Genomic DNA, 18,852 nt, shown 5'->3' with positions numbered 1-18,852 from the left:
CGTTAATAAACATATTTTAACTTTATTCACAATCTATATATTTATTTATATCCAATTACTTGGTTCAAATTGAGATCAGATATAGAGGTAGCGCGAATTATCAGGTTTTTTTGTTATCTGTTTGAAGAACGACAGATGGGAGCTGATTGGCTGGAGGAGGAGTTGTGACACTCATTGATACATGAGGCCCTTTATGTCCTACAGGCAGCATCGCTGAGTGGCCATCCCAGGCCTATCTTCTCATCTGCACAACATGACTGGCCCCGTATCAATCTTGGGGCTGTATTCAATTAGATGCGAAAAGCCAAGATCTGCGAAAATTTATCGCCGACTTTTCGTCTGTCGGAAACTTATCTCCGTATTCAATTCCAAATTCTATAGACTTTTGGGGCTCTGCAAGGATGGCCCAGGTGTTTTTAGGATTGCAGGTGCGTTTTTCACGTTTTTTTTAAAAAAGTTCCCTTTAGCAACTTTAAAATATACTAGCACCCATTTTCATTTACCCCAAATGTGACAGGACTACTTATTTTCCCCCCAAAACTGCACAATGCCTTCTTCACCACTTGTGCAAAGACGCTAATGAGACACTATTGACACAACTTACGTACCCCCAAATCACCTTATTAGGGCTATTCGGGCGCATGTGCATTGATCCCCAATGTTAGTGCATCTTTTTGGGGGCCGTTCAGGCTGATTTCCCCAATTCTGACAGCACTTTCCGCCTGTTTCACATTCACCATGTCCCGGTTTTGTGTCTTTTGGAATTGAATACGGCAAATAGCGGGGGCCGCGCACAAAAGTTTCCGCATCCAAAACACGCAATGTCAGCGAAAAGTACGGCATGCAAAACTTATCCGGAGGTGCAAAACTAATTGAATAACCGCCCTTAGATTATTAACTAGTAAGCAATTGTATGCACTTGATGCATGCAATACTCATCCACCTTTAAAAACAGTATATAGTAACCAGGCCAGTTACACAGTGACCCTTCATGATTATAGTCACTAACGCACAACGCAGTACTGGTAATAATCCCAAGGAAACCCATGCTACAGAGCCAGGGGCAAGAAGTCTTCTGGTGCTGGGGAAAAGAGGGTTTAAAGGCTTAGCACTCCACTAAGGGACTCGGGTGTCATGGTTGGAGAACCAGATGCAGTAACTGAGAACCCATGGTGTAAGACTGGCCCCTACATCCTACAGGAGAACAGTGTCTCATTGCCCAGCCCAAAAGCAGGAATTGTCCCAGGTATCATCTGTCAGGCCCCCATCACATCCAAGTATACTCGGTTCCCGATAGGTTTGAAGCGATACAAGTACCTTGACCCGTAAACCTGCACATGGGATCATTTTGATAAATATAGCTGTGCATAGTGCTCCCGCAACACTGACCCGTTAATTACCCGGAATGGATTGCACAGCATCTGAGAACAGACATTTTAGTAGAGAAGAAAGGACGGTTTGTTGCACTGACAACATAACCCAACCTGTAATAAAACAAGATGAGAAATGTTACTCTAATGTACGTACAGATTTCCCGTAGTGCGCACCGTTCAGCCTTCCCTACATTCAAAAGTAATCAAACTCGACCCAACTGCTGATCATTAGTAACCAGAGTCTGCTACCTGCACCACCACCAAAGCTGCCACATTAACCCAACTCATCAGGTTGGCAAACCCTCACATCACACGACCTTCGGTGTCCAGGTAAGTAATGAAACATGTTCTTACAGCTTGAAAAAGTCAACAAAAAGTAGACGAAACGCGTCGCCAACATCCTATGGGCCGTATTCAATTAGGAGCGAAAAGCCGTTTTCGCCCTTTTTTGAAGATAATTTCGCCTGAAACTATCTCAGTGTTAAATTCCAGTCAGTTTTCACCTAAGCGAAGAGTCAATGCACTGAAATAGGCAAAACGGTCTCCACAGAATGGCAGGTGAAAGTGCAAAAGCTATATTGTGGGGTGCAGATGTTGGGAAACCGCCCAGAACCCATGGTACACTTCCCCAAAGGACAATACGGGTACTTATTAGGGCACCTGTGCTCAACCATGGTTATCCTTAAAACATGGAGTGTGTTTGGGAACCTCTGTACTAGATAATATAGATACTTGTCTACCAGGGTGTATCGCATTAAATGGTGATGCTATATTTATTGTACAGATAATATTTATACCCCAGGACTTGGAGGGTGTCAGGTTCAAGCTCACAGATGTCCCCCAAGTGTCCCAATTTTTTCATGATAGTTTGGCAGCATCCAAAGGCAGCGTACAGATTTAGAGGATGGCCTTGTGTAAATGTGGATGAGGCTGGGTCAACAGTGTGTGATCAAACTGTCCCGATTCTTCTGTCTGTAATGCTCTATGGTGTACATACATATGATCTCAGTATCCCGCACTCACCTTGGACATGAACATATAACCAGTCACTCCTCTTCCTTACACGGCCGCTGGGAGTTCTCACCTCACAGGTATAATAATCAGAATCCTCCAGCTGCGCTGACAGAACGCTGAATGTATCAGATACACTGAATTCCTGCACGTTCTGCCAATCTCTGTAGAAAGCAAACTCCAGTCCTGTGATATTTAGTGTATTCCTCACATGGCCGCTGGGGGCTCCCTCATCACAGGTAACATCCCCAGAGTCCAACAGCTGAGGTAATGGATCTCCGTACTCATCATATCCATTGTAATCCTCCCTATTCAGCAAATCTCTACGGAAAGCAAATTTCTGTGCTCCAGCACCTGGGCAATGTGTTACACGACAGGTCAGGGTCAGCTCATCGCCCTCTGTTACTGGTGATGGATTACTTCTCATTTGCGGAGTGCCAAACAGAGCTGCAAGAGAAGATAATACAAAGTACTGGGTACAGGTGACATGTGGGTCATTTACAGCCAACAAGTGCTACACAAAGAGGCAGATCTCATTGCACTTTGTCCTTGGTTATGTGCTGTTTACCTGCCTGGTGAGCGGTGCTCCAGTGAAATATCCTGGGGCTCCGGCCAGCTAGTCTCCGAGCAGGAGCCTGGACTGGAGACCAGCTGACCCAAGTCTCAGAGGACCTCAATGATGCGCTGATCACCGGTCCCTGGATGCAGGTAAGTGCTTAATTTATTATTTTTCTATTTCGACCACAAGCTGATCACAGGGGCTGGCTCTTGGCCCTGTCCTGCCCATAAGAGCAGGAGATGGGGAAACAGGGCAAGGGGGTGTTAATAACATAGGGTTTCCTCTGGTATTTTATCATATTTAATTTTTATTAGATCTCAGGCAGATCACATTTCCCATGACTAGTATAGTAAATGTGATCTGCTTACTAAAAATATTTGAATTGAAGGGCTTGGAGAAGTTTTTCATGAAAACTGCTCCAATTACCCTTTAATGCAGTAATACAATACTAAAATAATGTGAAAAAAGGTGTGTAAATACCTTTCACTTTTTTTTTTTTTTTTTTAAGGAAAAATAATATTAATAAATAGGACTCTTAGACAGCATTGGGGGTAATTCGTTCTTTACATTGTGACCATGTCGACATTTCATCGGTGATGGTATCCTGAATGTCGACAATATGTAAATTATTATTTCAACATAATATAACGAACCCATTACATAAGATCTCAACAATCATATATAACCCCCTATAAATGGGTGGATATTGAACTCTGCAACAGCGGGGTGATAAATTATTAATTTGTACAGATAATTAGCCCTGCCTTCTATACCTCATTACTTGGGGATTTCCGGGATCTCGGTCCCGACACCTTCCAATAGTCCCAATTTTGGTGCAAGTCCTTTATTGCCATATAAAATGCTCACAGATTTAGTGCATCTCAGTATCCCACACTCACCTTGGACATGAATATATAACGCATCACTCCGCTTCCACACATCGCTGGGAGTTCTCACCTCACAGGTATATTTCCCAGAATGCACTAGCTGAGCTGACGGAACGCTGTATGTATCCGATGCACTGAAGACCTGCTCATTCCACCCATCTCTGTAGAAGGCAAACGCCAGCTCCATAGTAGCTGTGGCCAGGTTACGTGTTGTGTCACAGGTCAGAGTCATCTCATCGCCCTCTGTCACTGATGACTGGTTGGTTCTTATTTGTGGCGTACCAAACAAGGCTTTAAAAAAAAAAAAAGATGGATAAAACACTGGGTACGGTGTGACACGTGGGTCATTTGCAGCCAAAAAGCCGCTACACAAAAAGTATCAGATGTTGTAGTGTTGTGCTTGGTCGTTTGCTGTGTGCCTGATGTAGATATGGACACAATGACTATTTTTATGCAGAACAAGCGATTGTTTGCCATTGCGCATGCGTGTTACCTGCACTATTTGGGTAGCGATTACGCCCCCACCCCCCAATCTTTGCCACCATCTCTCAGTCTTGTACCCTGGACGGTGGAACAATTCGGACAAAATAAGCCCCATGCCAATCCAACCAAGACCCACCCTCCATTCCCATTTTTCCCAACCTCATTTCCCTTTCCTATACATCTGCCCCTTACAGGGGACATGAATGCGTACTATCCCTTTATAATAGGGCCTATTGGGAGCTACTATGCATAAGGCAGCACATGCAGAACACAAAGGGCCTGGGTCAGAGCTGAATGCAATGCCAATGTACTGCCCATGTGCAAAGCGTTCGAAAACCCCCTATGACACACGCGTTACCCTGAGACCCACAAATGTGCTGCTGTTTCACAGATCCACGGGCATTCCTGGGTGGTGACCTGAAGCAGGAAAAAAAAAAAAAGGTCGGCCACGTGGCCCTGATATGGCATGTCAGGGAAAGCAGCTGCCATGCGGGGGCCATGTTCAGAAGGAGGCACTCCACCTGGCATAGGGCTGGTGCAAGTGTAGATGGTGTGCTGATAGTGGAATCTAAAGAACCACCGGCGGTGTTACAGCGTGGAAAGACCCTGAAAGTGGGCGTATCAGGGCTTGCATCTGCAAGCGAATACTAGTATATGAGGGGAAGGCTGAACTAGCATTTGCATATTCTCTGCCGCGACTACGCAAACATACGCACCTATGAATCGGGCCAAAAGAATGTGGCACAACAGAGTACTAGTATTAAGCTGCGTATGGGCTGATGGCTTCAGCATATCTGGAGTCAATACCAAAAAACACAAACTGACATTCACTTTTACGCTTCCCACTAAAATAACAACGCAACACAGAGTGGCAGTTAAAGGTCATTTAAGTTTGTAAGTGACAATTTATTATTGAATGAAGGAAGGGTGGCTGGCGAAGAAAGCATTGTTCTATCATCACACGGCATAACAGGAAGATCACAGCGGAGGAGAGGGCTGCCATTGAACAAAAATGCTTTCCCGCCGACAGCCAGGTTAATAAACTACAGCTCGCCATCCAATACTGCCAGTCACAAAGAAAAAAACATACCCCAAAAGAACACGCAGAAGCCAGCCACACACAGGTGAAAAGCCAGCGGGCAGATACCAGCAGCAACCACGTATTGACAGAGGCTGGATCTCAGCCAGGTCATACTTGAAGCACAGAACGAGAACCACCACCCTGGCACTGACCCACACATTACTCACCAAATGGGCTACTAGGATCCCATGGCAAAACCCAACTCCCCATCACCAGCAATGCCAGCTCAGAGAAAAGTCTACAAAGTACTACAAATCCACATGCGAACACATACTCACAAAGGAAATTCCGCAGCAGACGACCCCCAGTGCAGAAGCAGGCAACTGGAATCGGTATGCAATACCGACAGGCGGGGACCAGGCAGTCAGAATCCCAACGCCTGGATCCAGACAGGGTTAACATACCGACACTTGGTGCTTGGGATGCTAACCCTCCCCCTCTCCTTACCCTAACCCACCCATTCTCCCTACCTTAACCCTCCCTGGTGCCTGACCCTAACCTCTCCCCCTAGTGCCTAAACCTAGCCCTCCCCCTAGCCTACCTTCGGCATACTGGTATTCTGACGCCAATATTATAAGCGTTGGCATGCCCTCCAGCGGGATGCTTTACGCATACCCAGGCAACTTCCTGACTCAGAACACCCCTAAAAAGAGAAAGGTTTGACTGAACGGGTGGGATTCTCTTTTACCCCTTTGTTATTTTTACTATCAGGCATGTCCACCTCTAGATTGCCCCCTCTATTGCGACAAGCTATGCTGATTTGGCGATATACCCATACTCTGTTTGAATGGTCTGGGACAGACGCGGACTCCCCCCTCTGGTTTAACAGTTCTTATGCTGAATTGTTCAAACTGTCTAATGACAATCTGTGGCTTTTAAGGGGTATTAAATCTATAGGTCAGTTATATGAGAATGGTCATCTTAAATCATTTTCACAATTACAAACTGAATTTGCTGTCCCCAATGTAGCCTTATTTAGGTATTTACAGTTACGACATGCTGTGCAGGCGCAGTTTACTGGAGCTGCTCCTATACTATCTCCATCTCCTGTTAAAACTCTTTCTGCCTTGGAGTCGCGTAAATACAGGTATCCTGTATTTACGCGACTCTTAATAATAAATTAAACCCAGAGTTGCTTGCTCCCCTCAGGCTGAGGTGGGAAGTTGACTTTGGCCCCATCTCCGATGAGCACTGGCTACAGATCTTGGGTTCAATTAGTTATACTACTCCATGTATTAGGTATCAACAGGTGCATTATTACGTTTTGCACAGAGTATACCGTACACCTGTATCCCTGCACCGAGCTGGATTTAGAATGGACTCACTTTGTCCTAGATGTCAGGAAGAGAGTGCTGGTTTCTGGCACTTATTATGGAGTTGTCCATTAGTAAATGAATTTTGGAGGCAGGTATGGGGAGATATTTTGGTTACGGAACCTTCTCTGCCAGACTTTAGTCCTGTGACTTGTTTGTTCGGACTGGATTTTGAAGAAACGCACTCCCCAGTACTCTATCGATATGTTATGTGTCTCTCCACAATGGCTAAAGTGATTGTGGCCCGCACGTGGTTTACAGCCGATTTCCCCGTTCTACATAAGTGGAGAGCGTTGGTGAATGTTGTAATCAGACATGAAAGACACATGTTTAGGTCCCGCAATGCTATGAATACATATCACAAAAAATGGGACAGATGGTGTCACTCAGAATTGGGCAGAGCGAATGAGGCAGAGACCGACGTATAAATATACTGATTGGAGTCGAGTTGTATCTGGCTTACCTTGGGTTGTAGTGAATTTATAAATGTATTCCCAATATTTTACTAATTAAAGTGTTATACCGATGTGATGTTATGTAATAACCTGTTTTTTTTTTTTTTTTTTATTGTTTTCTGGCAATTTGTACATTGCATGTTACGATGCAACAGTTGCATTCGTAATCATTTATAACCTTTTTAGTCGGCGCAAAATAATTACACATGTCATGTTTGCTTATATAATGTCTATTTCAATAATTTTCTTCCCTGTTTATTGTAACAGTATAATCTATAACAGCCTACTCACGACTGTGTTTCAATATAATGATGATGCTATTTTATTTTCGTTTTTTCTTTGAATGTTATGTTTATGGAAAACTTTCAATAAAAAACACCTGATTTAAAAAAAAAAAAAAAAAAAGAGAAAGGTGACCAAGAACAAAACCATACAAAAGAGACAAAGCTAGCCTGGCCCAAAGCTGCCAGCAAAGAATGAAAGACAGCAATTGGTCTAACACTGACCACACCGTATGGACATGCTCTCTGGTAGAAGGCGTGGAAATAACCATGCACACCACAAGCCAACATGTCAGAGGACCAGACACCAGGCAAGACCAAGCCCAGAGCAAATGATAAAGAAAGACACCCACCACAGCCCAAGGCCAGGGCACAGCAGCACTGCGGGACCGGGCAGGAAGCTCAGAATCCTTAGCACCATTCCAGACCACACCAACAACAGGCCGACTTGAACGCTGTAACACTCGCAACAAAAAGTGGGCCCCATAGACGGTCCAAAACCATAAAAGCACAGTTACCAGCAGAGACAGCAGACCAGGACAAAGGAGCAGAGAGAAAAGGAGCACAGTCACACTACACACATCAGGAAAAGAGCACAGACCGGCACAAAAACCCATGAGACAATCAAAGACCAGAGCCAGCAACAGTAAACAGAGAAAGCAAAAGTATATTAGAAAATTAAGACCAGCCATGGCAAACCAGAGGCAAAAGTAACCCCGACCACACACACACAGCATGCACTCAGAGAGAGAGCCAGCAAACACAGGAAAAACAGCAAGTGAAGGCCTCACAACAAAACAGAAGACCCAAGACAAAATCATGCACTCCAGAGAAAAAGCCTGCGGATCCAACACCAGCTAACAGAGTGCCAATAGAAGAAAGGAGTAGAGAGGCGCAGGGCAAAGTAATGCACAGCATTTCACCCTGCTCCGGTCCATCAAACCAGTGTATAACAATAAGTACGACCAATAAAACTACTACACTGGTTAAGCAATTGGGCTGTTTGTAGTCTCAGGGTGTGTACTGGAACTCTGCTGCACTTACTAACCTGTACACAGATATTTCCAACAGGCTATGGGCCCAGGTACACAAGCATTAAGCATACAGGCTCCAAGCTACTCCAACACCCAGAGCTGCACACAAACGCCGTCTTAGGCACATGCAAAGCACAGACTGCTGCCGAGTGACAGCACAGACTGCTGCCGAGTGACAGCACAGAAGCCGCACAGAGGACACAAGCCGCACAGATAGGTCTATGAGGACCATGTACCTAGAAGGTGCCGAAAGCTATACAACCTGGACGTTTGTTATGGAAATGTAATTAAAGCGTGAAAGGTTGTGGAAGGTCACAGTAGACCCAAGGGCAGATTTAAAACCAGATGATAGCGAGCCATGGGTACTACAGGCTTAAATGAAGAGCAACATGTTTACACTACTATATTAGATAGAGATAGATATATAGATATAGATATATATATATATATATATATGGGAAGGTTTCAGAAAATTACATTTGGACAGAACTGCAGGAATCATATCAAGATGGAGGTCTTAAGAGAAGAATTAAAGATGTGTTATTATACAATACCAGGTTATGTGAGAAAATGAAGTGTGTTGGAGGGAAACTAGATGATCAAGAGATTGCTACAGCAATGCGTGCAGCCAGAACACACAGAAGTCAAGTGTGGGGGCTGGACGCTGGGGAGACACTGTGGGGTTGAAGAAACACTGGACTTGAGAGACAAAAGGGGGCACTGTGGCCATATTGGAGGGGGACATGGTAAGAGGCCAATTTATTGGAAAGAGCTAACATAAGCCTTAATCCAGCCCGGTCCACAGTGAAAAGGCCTGATCCACCAAAACAAAACAAAAAAGCAGAAAGCGCCTTATTCACATAACATTCATTGAAATTCTCCACGCCGTTTCTGATCGCCAGCGTCACTGGGTGACCTGGGAAATATGAACTGAAGACTGAGTTTTCAGAACTACTGCTCTATAATAGTCCTCTCTATGAAGGGATCTACTTTCCTACGTTTAAGCTCTCCTCTTCGGGAGAAGCCCAGAGAGGGGATGCAGCCGACCACTTCAGGGGGTGATGCTGGGTTCTCACATGATTAGGCCCCGCCCCCTCACAGCTAAATGGCACGTAGCGCAGATTTGTTGTCAGGGGACAGAACTAAAATGAAACCACTTATAATTCTAGCCCAGCTTAATCCCTATCAACCGGCGATTCCTGGTGGTAGGAACCTCTGCAAGGTTGGGGGAGACAGTATACAGACATATAATCTTATGGTGCGTACACACTAGACGATATGCTCCCTGAGCGATATTGTGTAGTGTGTCCCCGGCAGGCTGTGCTCAATGTCGTTCATGACATTCAGCACAGCCGCTGAACGATATTAACGATATCGTTCAGCGCCGGGCTCTCGCCCCCATTCCCCAACATGCAGCAACCTGACGATATCGTCAGGTTGGCCTGCATGTTTTCTCGATGAACGACAATGACGAACGAGCCGCGGGAACGCGCGTCGTCGTTATCGTTCATCGTTTTGGGGTTAAAAATGGACGATAAAGTGGACGACTGAACGATAACGATATCGTTCAGTCGTCCACTTTAATCGCCCAGTGTGTACGCACCATTAGTGTCCCACACTCACCTTCTATCGGAATAGATAACACGTTGCTCCTCTTCTTCACATGGTCGCTGGGCGTTCTGACATCACAGGTATAATTCCCAGAAAGCATTAGCTGCGCTGACAGAACGCTGTATATAGCAGATGTACTGAATCTTTGCACATTCTGCCCATCTCGGTAGAAAGCAAAGAGCAGCTCCATAGTAGATCTGGCCGGGTTACGTCTTGTGTCACAGGTCAGGGTCATCTCATCGCCCTCGGTCACTGATGACTGATTATTTCTTATTTGTGGAGTATTAAATAGAGCTGAAAGAGAGAATATAAATACAGGGTACAATGTGACATGTGGGTCATTTACAGCCAGCAAGGGCTACACAAAGACGCAGGTCTCATGTTGTGCTATTGTGCTTGGCTGTTTGCTGAGCTGAGTTATATAAATAACTGTAAAAAACAAAACAAAATAACTAGGTGCAGTAAATACACGGCATCCGGAAAGTATTCACAGCGCTTCACTTTTTCTACATCTTGTTATGTTACAGCCTTGTTCCAAAATGGAATAAATTCAATTCTGTCCTCAAAATTCTACACACAATACCCCATAACAACAACGTGTAAAAAGTTTGAGATTTTTGCAAATTTAATTAAAAAAAAAAAAAAAACCTAAAAATCACACGTATATAAGTAATCACAGCCTTCGCTCAATACATTGCTGATGCTCCTTTGGCAGCAATTACAGTATTTATTAGCACTTTTTTATTATTTATGAGCATCTATTTACAGGATGCTACATAGTTATGCAGCACGTACAAAATGGTATAGCAATGATACAAAACAGATTAAACAAAGTAACAATAGTACATATATACATAGTTACATGGATGTGTTCTCTTCTAACTCCTTCTGGTTGGACATGAGCGATAAGCTGATGGGAAACTCATCTCACGATAACATCACAACTCGTGATAAGGTGGAAAAAGCTACAATTCTGTAGAACTCTATATATGATAATAGCTGGTGACCCCTTATCATGAGATGGCGAGCATATCACACACAGCCTCCCCAATGTCTGGTTGGAGGAACACTATAATGCCTTACAGTGTGGTACTGTACATATGGGAACACTATAATGCCTTACAGTGTGGTACTGTACATATGGGAACACTATAATGCCTTACAGTGTGGTACTGTACAAATGGGAACACTATAATGCCTTACAGTGTGGTACTGTACATATGGGAACACTATAATGCCTTACAGTGTGGTACTGTACATATGGGAACACTATAATGCCTTACAGTGTGGTACTGTACATATGGGAACACTATAATGCCTTACAGTGTGGTACTGTACATATGGGAACACTATAATGCCTTACAGCGTGGTACTGTACATATGGGAACATTCACCAACATGGACATTTATCACTTCACATCCAAAACACAATGTCCTCTCCACCGCGATAATGCTCCATTGGATGAAAACGCTGCTCCATCGCTCAGGTTTAGCGTGTTGATGCTGATGTATCTGGTTTGTTATGTGACTGCGTGTATTTATGGCCATGTGGGTGAGTTTCCGGAGTGAATGGAACCCAAGGGGCAATGGTTACCGTTGTTGAGTGCCCGCCGCTTTTTAACGATACAATTGGTTCAGTATTGCGCTACGGGGGCGATTCTGTGTGAGTTGCACCTGTTTGTGCTTCTTTTGCGGCGGTTGCGTCTGTACCTACACCCACCCCTGGTGTACAGCCGTGCGTCAGCGTGTGCAAGGACTGGGGCGCTCACTGTCAGCACTAATATGAAATCATACATGGTGCAATTTTATACGCCACAATCGCTCACACCATGCAGCTGCCCCATGCTAGGTGCATTACCTCCGTCAGCCCCATGCTAGGTGCATTACCTCCGTCAGCCCCATGCTAGGTGCATTACCTCCGTTACAGTACGGCCTCCGATGTAAGCCATTAAGCACCTGAGTTTGCAACCAGTTACGCGACACTCCCATAACATGTCCATCAGACGGCGCGGCTCCATGCTCCCAGGAATTCCCGATACGTTTCCAATGTGACCGTGTGTCTCAATCACTATGGTGACTCTCTGCGGTCACACCGTGGCATGCACGCCTTGTGCGACTGTTTAGCGACTTAGACACACGTGCAGTTGAAAAGCATTGATCATTTGGGTGGATTTCACTCTTTGGAACAGGAAAAGATTTCATGACAGGTTTCTGATTGAAGGTCACATGAGGGGCACCCATGACAGCTATCCTGCGCTTATCTGTTTGGACCTGCTGAAAAGGCGGGAGCATGTCATATCCACTCCCCCACGTCACACCACCACGCCCCACGCACATCTTCCTGGTGGCTGGCTGATGTGGCCCATCCTGAAGCACACGGCTGGAATTGCTGTCCACCGATCCCATCTTAGTGGCTGATTTTTCAGGTCGGCGCAGCGTGAGACGCACACACCCCATGCGCTCCCCTGTGGACCAGCTACGCAACTTTTCTGCACAATAAACACCTGGATGGAATTTCCTATTGAACATATTACACCAGGTCTGGGCAAGCAGTGGCCCCCTCCAGCTGTTGTGAAACCACAAGTCCCAGCATACCCTCCCACCAATCAGCTGGCAAAGAATGCTGGGACAGCTCGGCCAGGCCTGTATTACACTAATGTACCCGTTCTTGCATTTTTCTGGTTTTGTATGTTATAATTGAGGTTTTGCTCACTACAGAGAAGAATTAAAGGGTTTTAACAAAGAGCGAAGGGAAATTCACAGTAGAGATTTATCTTCTCAAATTCAGGGGTGTAACTTGTCACTAAGTGCATCTCATGTAGCAACAGGACTAAGGTGCCGAGCTTTTCATTATCTGATTTCTTCAAAGGAATGGACGATCTGTCCAGCAGCAGCGTGAAGAAAAGATTGAGGAGGAGGGAGGTGGATGGTGGGGAGATATAGTAATATTATTATTAATATAATAATATTTCATACCAAATTGCTATATTTTCTTATACAGCATCACAGTCATAAATACAAGATAAGAAAAGCAAGGGGCACCCTGCACACAAGGGTCAATACACAGCCCTAAAAGGTGGAACAACAGAAGTGTTTCCCGCAGGGTCTCCTGGCCGCACTGGTCACTCCTCTACCAACCATTCAGGAAGCCAGCCCAATACGTTACCGCTTTTGGCAGGCACACAAAGGTGCATATTTATTAATGATCACCACTTGGTCTCCATCGTTATTTCTTATTGCCACTTATTACGCGGACGTTCGTATAACTCAAACTGCGGCCTATCCATAAGACTAACATGCGCTAAACGTGGAAAATCGTGTTGTACACAAAGGGCCAAATTCAGAATTGTACACTAATAGCATCACTAATATTGCAGGTGGTCTGTATTGGGATAGCAAAATGGCTACCGACAGCCATTTCTATTCATGGTTCTTATGTGTGTATCAGACATGAGGTGGTGTATCAGGCATGAAATGGTACAGGAATGTGGAAAGCAGACAGGCCATAAATCCACAAGGCGTTGTCTGCCTGCGTTAAGTTTTAGAAAGTTCTTATCAGTAGTTAACCAATAAAGTAGTTTGAAGTAGGTTTATGCCCATATTAGTAAGAGTTAGCTGGGTATGACAAGTAGGATGCTATATAAGCAAAGAACAAAGAAGCTTACAGTGGCCTGCCCTATGCCTGGACTAGACTGCAGTTAGTGGCCAGGAAATTGTTCATTCCAGCTCCCCATTCTGAGAGACGAGGCTGCTGGATCGTGTAACCATTTATATTCCAAAGCTAAGTAACTATTATTCTTTCATATCTTGTTATTTGTTATAATAAAGTATATCTTTTTTCAAGATACTGGTTTGTGTGGCTTAATTAACCTTCTGTATCCAAGAACCTTATCTCGTTCCACGGGGAACAAGGTCAGATCTGAGTGAAACCTATGAAGACACAGAATCAGATCACCATTGAAACCATCGGTCACGTTGGCCGCAGTGATCGCCCATCTGGGTACGTCTAAGCTTTACCTAGGGCCTCATTTATCAACGAGTTTTATCTAGTGATGTGCCACTTAGTCTTACTCTGTTCTTCTCGCCAAAATTAGCGCAAATTCGGATTAGTTCGGATTTATTTTACTTGGTATGCAAAACACGTGATAGCCACTACCCAATAAGGTGCTCCAGCCAATCTGTCACCTGTTTGAAAAGTGACAGTTGGGAGCTGATTGGCTGGAGCACCATTTATAGTTTTAGCACTTGTCGCGTATAATAAAACTAAATGATAAATGAGGCCCTTAGAACGGGTGACTGAACTTCTCTGCCAGGTCAGGAAATCTGCATTGGAAGACGCAGACCTTGGACCTCACACAGAACGGAGGCGAGCGGTTCCCCGTTGCTGGGGGTAGGGGGGGTAAGGTGCGCTCTTCCTGCTAGTACTGGTGATGACTTGTGTGTGTTTGTGAGTGGTGTTAATTAGAATGTTTCTTCTGGTGGTGGTGATGTTTTGGGAGTGAGGAGGGTGTGATTGGGTATGGAGTGTAGTTTGGAGTAATGTGAAAAGGGGAATGGAATAGGATCAAAATTAGGCCAGCGAGACACAGTAATTTAGGGCAAAATCTTTTATTGAGTAGTCACAATGCTGCTCTGTTAAGATCCCGGGCAGGTGAGTGGGGTTCAGTGATGAGTGGTGATGAGACTGGGGAGGTAGGTGGACCCTTTTAGGGGGCTCCTTCCCATGCGGTTCAGTGACCTTGCACGTCACCCTTGCTGGACCTATGGTCGACAGTCTAGGAAGTCTCGGGGGGTGGGGGGATTTGCAGAGTGGGTTGGAACACCTGTGCGGCGTCCCGTGTGATGGTGTGAGTCTTGGCAGTACTTACCTACCGGTAGGTTTTTTGTTGTGGTGATGTAGGTTGACGCTGCGGCCGTTGCAGATTGGTTGGAAGCTGCAGGTTTGTTGGTGAGCTGGATCAGCGTGTTGCTGGTGTGCTGCAAGTGCACGGCTGTTCTGATTGGTCTGCGGAGGTCAGCGACCGTAGTATGCAGCTGAAATTGGCTCTTGGTCGTGCCGCTGGTGGTGCGGAGCCAGAGGTGTGGATGGGTGAGCTGCTGGGAGGCTGGGTTGCAGCGTGTGTGCTGGGACCACCCCCCTGGGGGGTGGTCTGCCCAGGATACTGATTCAAAAAAAGCCACTGAGGAGGGGGGATGTGGAAAATGTGACCGGGATGGAGCTGGTCACTGGCGATGTTGGCTGGGCGGACATGCGGCCGGAATTGCGGGATGCTCTTATCACTGATGGTCCCTCGTGGAAATGGGGATCGACGGTGGAGACACCCCTGGCCAGGAGTGAGTTGCTGAGCACGCCTGGGAGCAGGGGGGGAGAGGGGCTGGTCCGGGGTGGAGCCGGTCACTGGAGGTGTGAGCGGTGCGGACCAGCAGGCGGGTGGGCTGAGAGCTTTCTGCACTGGTGGTCCCTGGTGGGGATGGGGATCTTTAGTGGAGGTCAGCCTGGATCGGTGTCGGGTTTGATGTGAGGGTCTCCAACGCGTTTCGGCACAGGTGCCTTCTTCAAGGTTCCCCGTTGCTGTTTATATCCCACCCTCAAATGGCTGGGCGTTAAGGAAACTACAGATCAGAGAAGCCGGCAAGAGGCGCCCATTTACACGACACCCCCCGTGGCATCACCATATTGGCACACAGCCGCAGTGGATGTGTGATCAGAATCCTTCTCTGAATCAGGCCTATAGTCAGGTCTTATGGATAGACCTCAACATTGACTACTCAATGTTCTTTGCTACTATTCGGCTACATTTTTGCTTCTTTTGGATGAATATTCGCCATTAAGAGCTCTATGTTAAGTAAAAAGCAGTGACAAAAACGTGCAACCTTAGAGGGAGATAGTGTTATTAGCAGAACAGACGCCAGTCTATTGAAAATGTGCTGCACTGAGAGCAGAGCTGAATAAACACTTCTGCCGATGGCTGGACGGGCTCATGTTTGTGTCCACATGATGTCCTGATTTTGCCCTCTGCAGTGTTTTAGCATTGCCCACTCACCTTCTATCTGAACAGAGACGGCTCTAGTCTTCCTCACACTGCCAGTGGAATTTCTCACTACACAGCTATAATTCCCAGAATCCTCCAGCTGAGCTGACGGAACGGTGTATGTAGCAGATGGCCCGAATTCCTGCACTCTCCTCTCATTTCTGTAGACGGCAACTTGCACTTCTGGCGTCTCTGTGACTGGGTTATGTCGTCTTTTACAGCTCAGAGTCATCTTATCACCCTCTATTACTGACGATGAATTATTTGTTAGTTGTGTAGTATCAGGCATGGCTGAAAGGGACGATAAAATATAATTAGTATGGTGTGACATGTGGGCAAAAAATACTACACAAAGAATTATATATCTCATTCTGCACTTGCTTAGTTGGATAATTAGGGAAGCCGCGGGTCTGGCCTGCCAAACTAGATCCAGCGGCATCTGAGTCCAGTTCTTGTTGGAGGGAGTGTTAGAGACGGTGCACGCTAGATTGGAGACCTCAGAAAGGAAATCACACAGAGCAAGTCACACAGGTAATAAGATCAATCTAAACTTAATAACTAATACAATATTAATTAGTAATCAATAAAACACAATTGCTGCTATAAAAAGGATTTCCCATAATGAAAACATTTCCAGATCTGCATGCAATACCCTCGACTGCAGATAGACATGCGTCACCCACAGGCACAAGCTGCCCACCGCAATCCTGTATGCCTGTAAGGGGCCTAAAGACGATGCCCCTCAATCCAATCCCATTACAAACTTTGCAAGAGATCTGGATAAAAGACATGAAATCCAGAGCAGGAGAACCGGATGCAGCTCACCAGCCATTGCCTCTGCCGTAGGCCGGCTCTCAGACTGTCGCTTTAGGTTGATCACCTTTCTATGAAAGTCTCCAAACCATTTAATTTATTGGCTACACAACATGCAGGAGAGTCTGTAATAAGAAGTGAATGATAACGACCGGCATATACCCCTTTCACATTCCAATGGCGGGTCACACCCAGGATTTTGTGCACAAGTTCATCCTGGGCACAACCAGGCTGAGACCCCTTTCAGACCGGCGGGCCCAACCAGGCTTATTGCCGATTCGTTGATGTCACCGCCATCACGTGCCGAGCCTGCGCAAGGAGATGAGATCTTCAAGCGCCGGCTCTTCCTATGTTGTGAACAAGACCAGGTTGCAAATACCAGTTACCTGTTCAGTTACAACCTGGGTTGTGCCTGTGTTCAACCCTGTTCGTTACCAGGGTTGAAATGTTGGGTTATTGGCCTTCTCATACTACATAGCAAGCTGGGTTGTGCCAGTGTTCAACCAAGTCCGTTACCAGGGTTGAAATGTTGGGTTCTTTCAACCTGGCCTTCTCACACTGCACAGAAACCTGGGTTATTGCTGGCAGTGTGAAAGGGGTATTACTGTGTTGGGAAGCTTAGCAACAAGAGATATGGTAAGAACTTACATTTGTTATCTCTGTTACTACGAAGTTCTTAGGGTCCACAGGGATACCTTGGAGTATAGGCATGGGCTTGTCCATGGGCACCACACAGTTAAAGATGCCATCCCAGGATGCACCAGGCCCCCTCCTATACCCCACCCCCAGACACCTCAGTTTTAGTATCAAGCCATAGGCTGGAGCGGAGAGAAAGGAAGAAGAAAGTCTGGAACACACAGGAATCACATTCTCACAGAAAAGGAGACAGAAACTGGCAACCAGAACACCACTCTACAGAAGCACAGGGCGTCAGGGCGGGCGCCCTGTGGACCCTAGGACTTCGTAGAAACAGAGATAACAAAAGGTAAGTTCTTACCATCCCTCTTGTTTTCTACTCCAGGGTCCTTAGGGATCCACAGGGATACCTTGGGGATGTCCCAAAGCAGTATCCTTCAAGGGAGGGGACGCTCCTGTGCCGAGAGGAGAACCCGCCTCCCGAAGGAAGCATCCTGAGAAGCAAATGTGTCAAAGGCGTAATGCCTGACAAAAGTGTGGACAGAGGACCACGTGGCTGCCTTGCAAAGCTGAACAGCCGAGGCGCCACGTCGAGCTGCCCACGAAGGCACCACAGACCTTGTAGAATGGGCCTTCACCGAGGGTGGGACTGGAAGACCTTCATGAGTGTACGCCTCAACGATCGTCATGCAAATCCAGCGTGCCAAAGTCTGTTTATTGGCAGGCCAACCCCTCTTATGAAATCCATATAGGACAAACAAAGTCCAATTTTTTTAAAGAACTGGTACGGTCCACATAAATTCGCAGAGCCCGTACCACATCCAAAGAAGCCTCACCAGCCGAGAGATCAGATGAATTAAAGGCTGGTACCACAATTTCCTTGTTAATGTGGAAACTAGACACTACTTTAGGAAGGAAGTCAGGACGGGTACGAAGTACCGCCCTGTCCGAATGAAAAATTAGAAAGGAGGGACGACATGAGAGCCCCCAAATCAAACACCCTTCTGGCTGAAGTGATAGCCAAAAGGAACACTGTCTTTGCCGTAAGCCATTTCAAATCCACGGAACCCAAAGTTTCAAATGGAGGACCCTGGAGCGCCCTCAGGACCACCGCCAGATCCCAAGGAGCCACCGGAGTGACAAAGGGAGGCTGGATGCGAAGGACACCCTGCATAAAGGTGCGGATATCAGGCAGCATAGCAATCCTATGTTGAAACCAAACCGGCAGGGCAGAAACATGCACATTCAGTGAGCCAAGGCGTATACCTAGATTCAAGCCCGCC

The 18,852-nt window shown here is 46.1% G+C and overlaps 1 protein-coding gene across 1 annotated transcript in view; it reads right to left on the bottom strand.

Moving 5' to 3' along the window:
- The window catches only part of LOC148532528 (hemicentin-2-like), a 120,771-nt gene extending 103,152 nt beyond the window's left edge, over positions 1-17,619 (bottom strand). Inside the window, exons 1-4 of the mRNA XM_088467511.1 lie at positions 16,133-17,619; positions 10,101-10,382; positions 3,843-4,121; positions 2,397-2,831 (exon numbers count right to left, since the gene is read on the bottom strand). Coding sequence (XP_088323637.1) covers positions 2,397-2,831; positions 3,843-4,121; positions 10,101-10,382; positions 16,133-16,559 — 1,423 coding nt within the window. The 5' untranslated portion in view covers positions 16,560-17,619. The remainder of the gene's footprint in view (positions 1-2,396; positions 2,832-3,842; positions 4,122-10,100; positions 10,383-16,132) is intronic.
- Positions 17,620-18,852: the final 1,233 nt, after the last annotated feature.

This window comes from Taudactylus pleione, unplaced genomic scaffold (assembly GCF_031769625.1).
Source record: "Taudactylus pleione unplaced genomic scaffold, aTauple2 ptg000073l, whole genome shotgun sequence".
NCBI lineage: Eukaryota > Metazoa > Chordata > Amphibia > Anura > Myobatrachidae > Taudactylus > Taudactylus pleione.
Note: the sequence above shows the minus strand (reverse complement) of the source record. Positions and strands in the feature narration are given on the sequence as shown.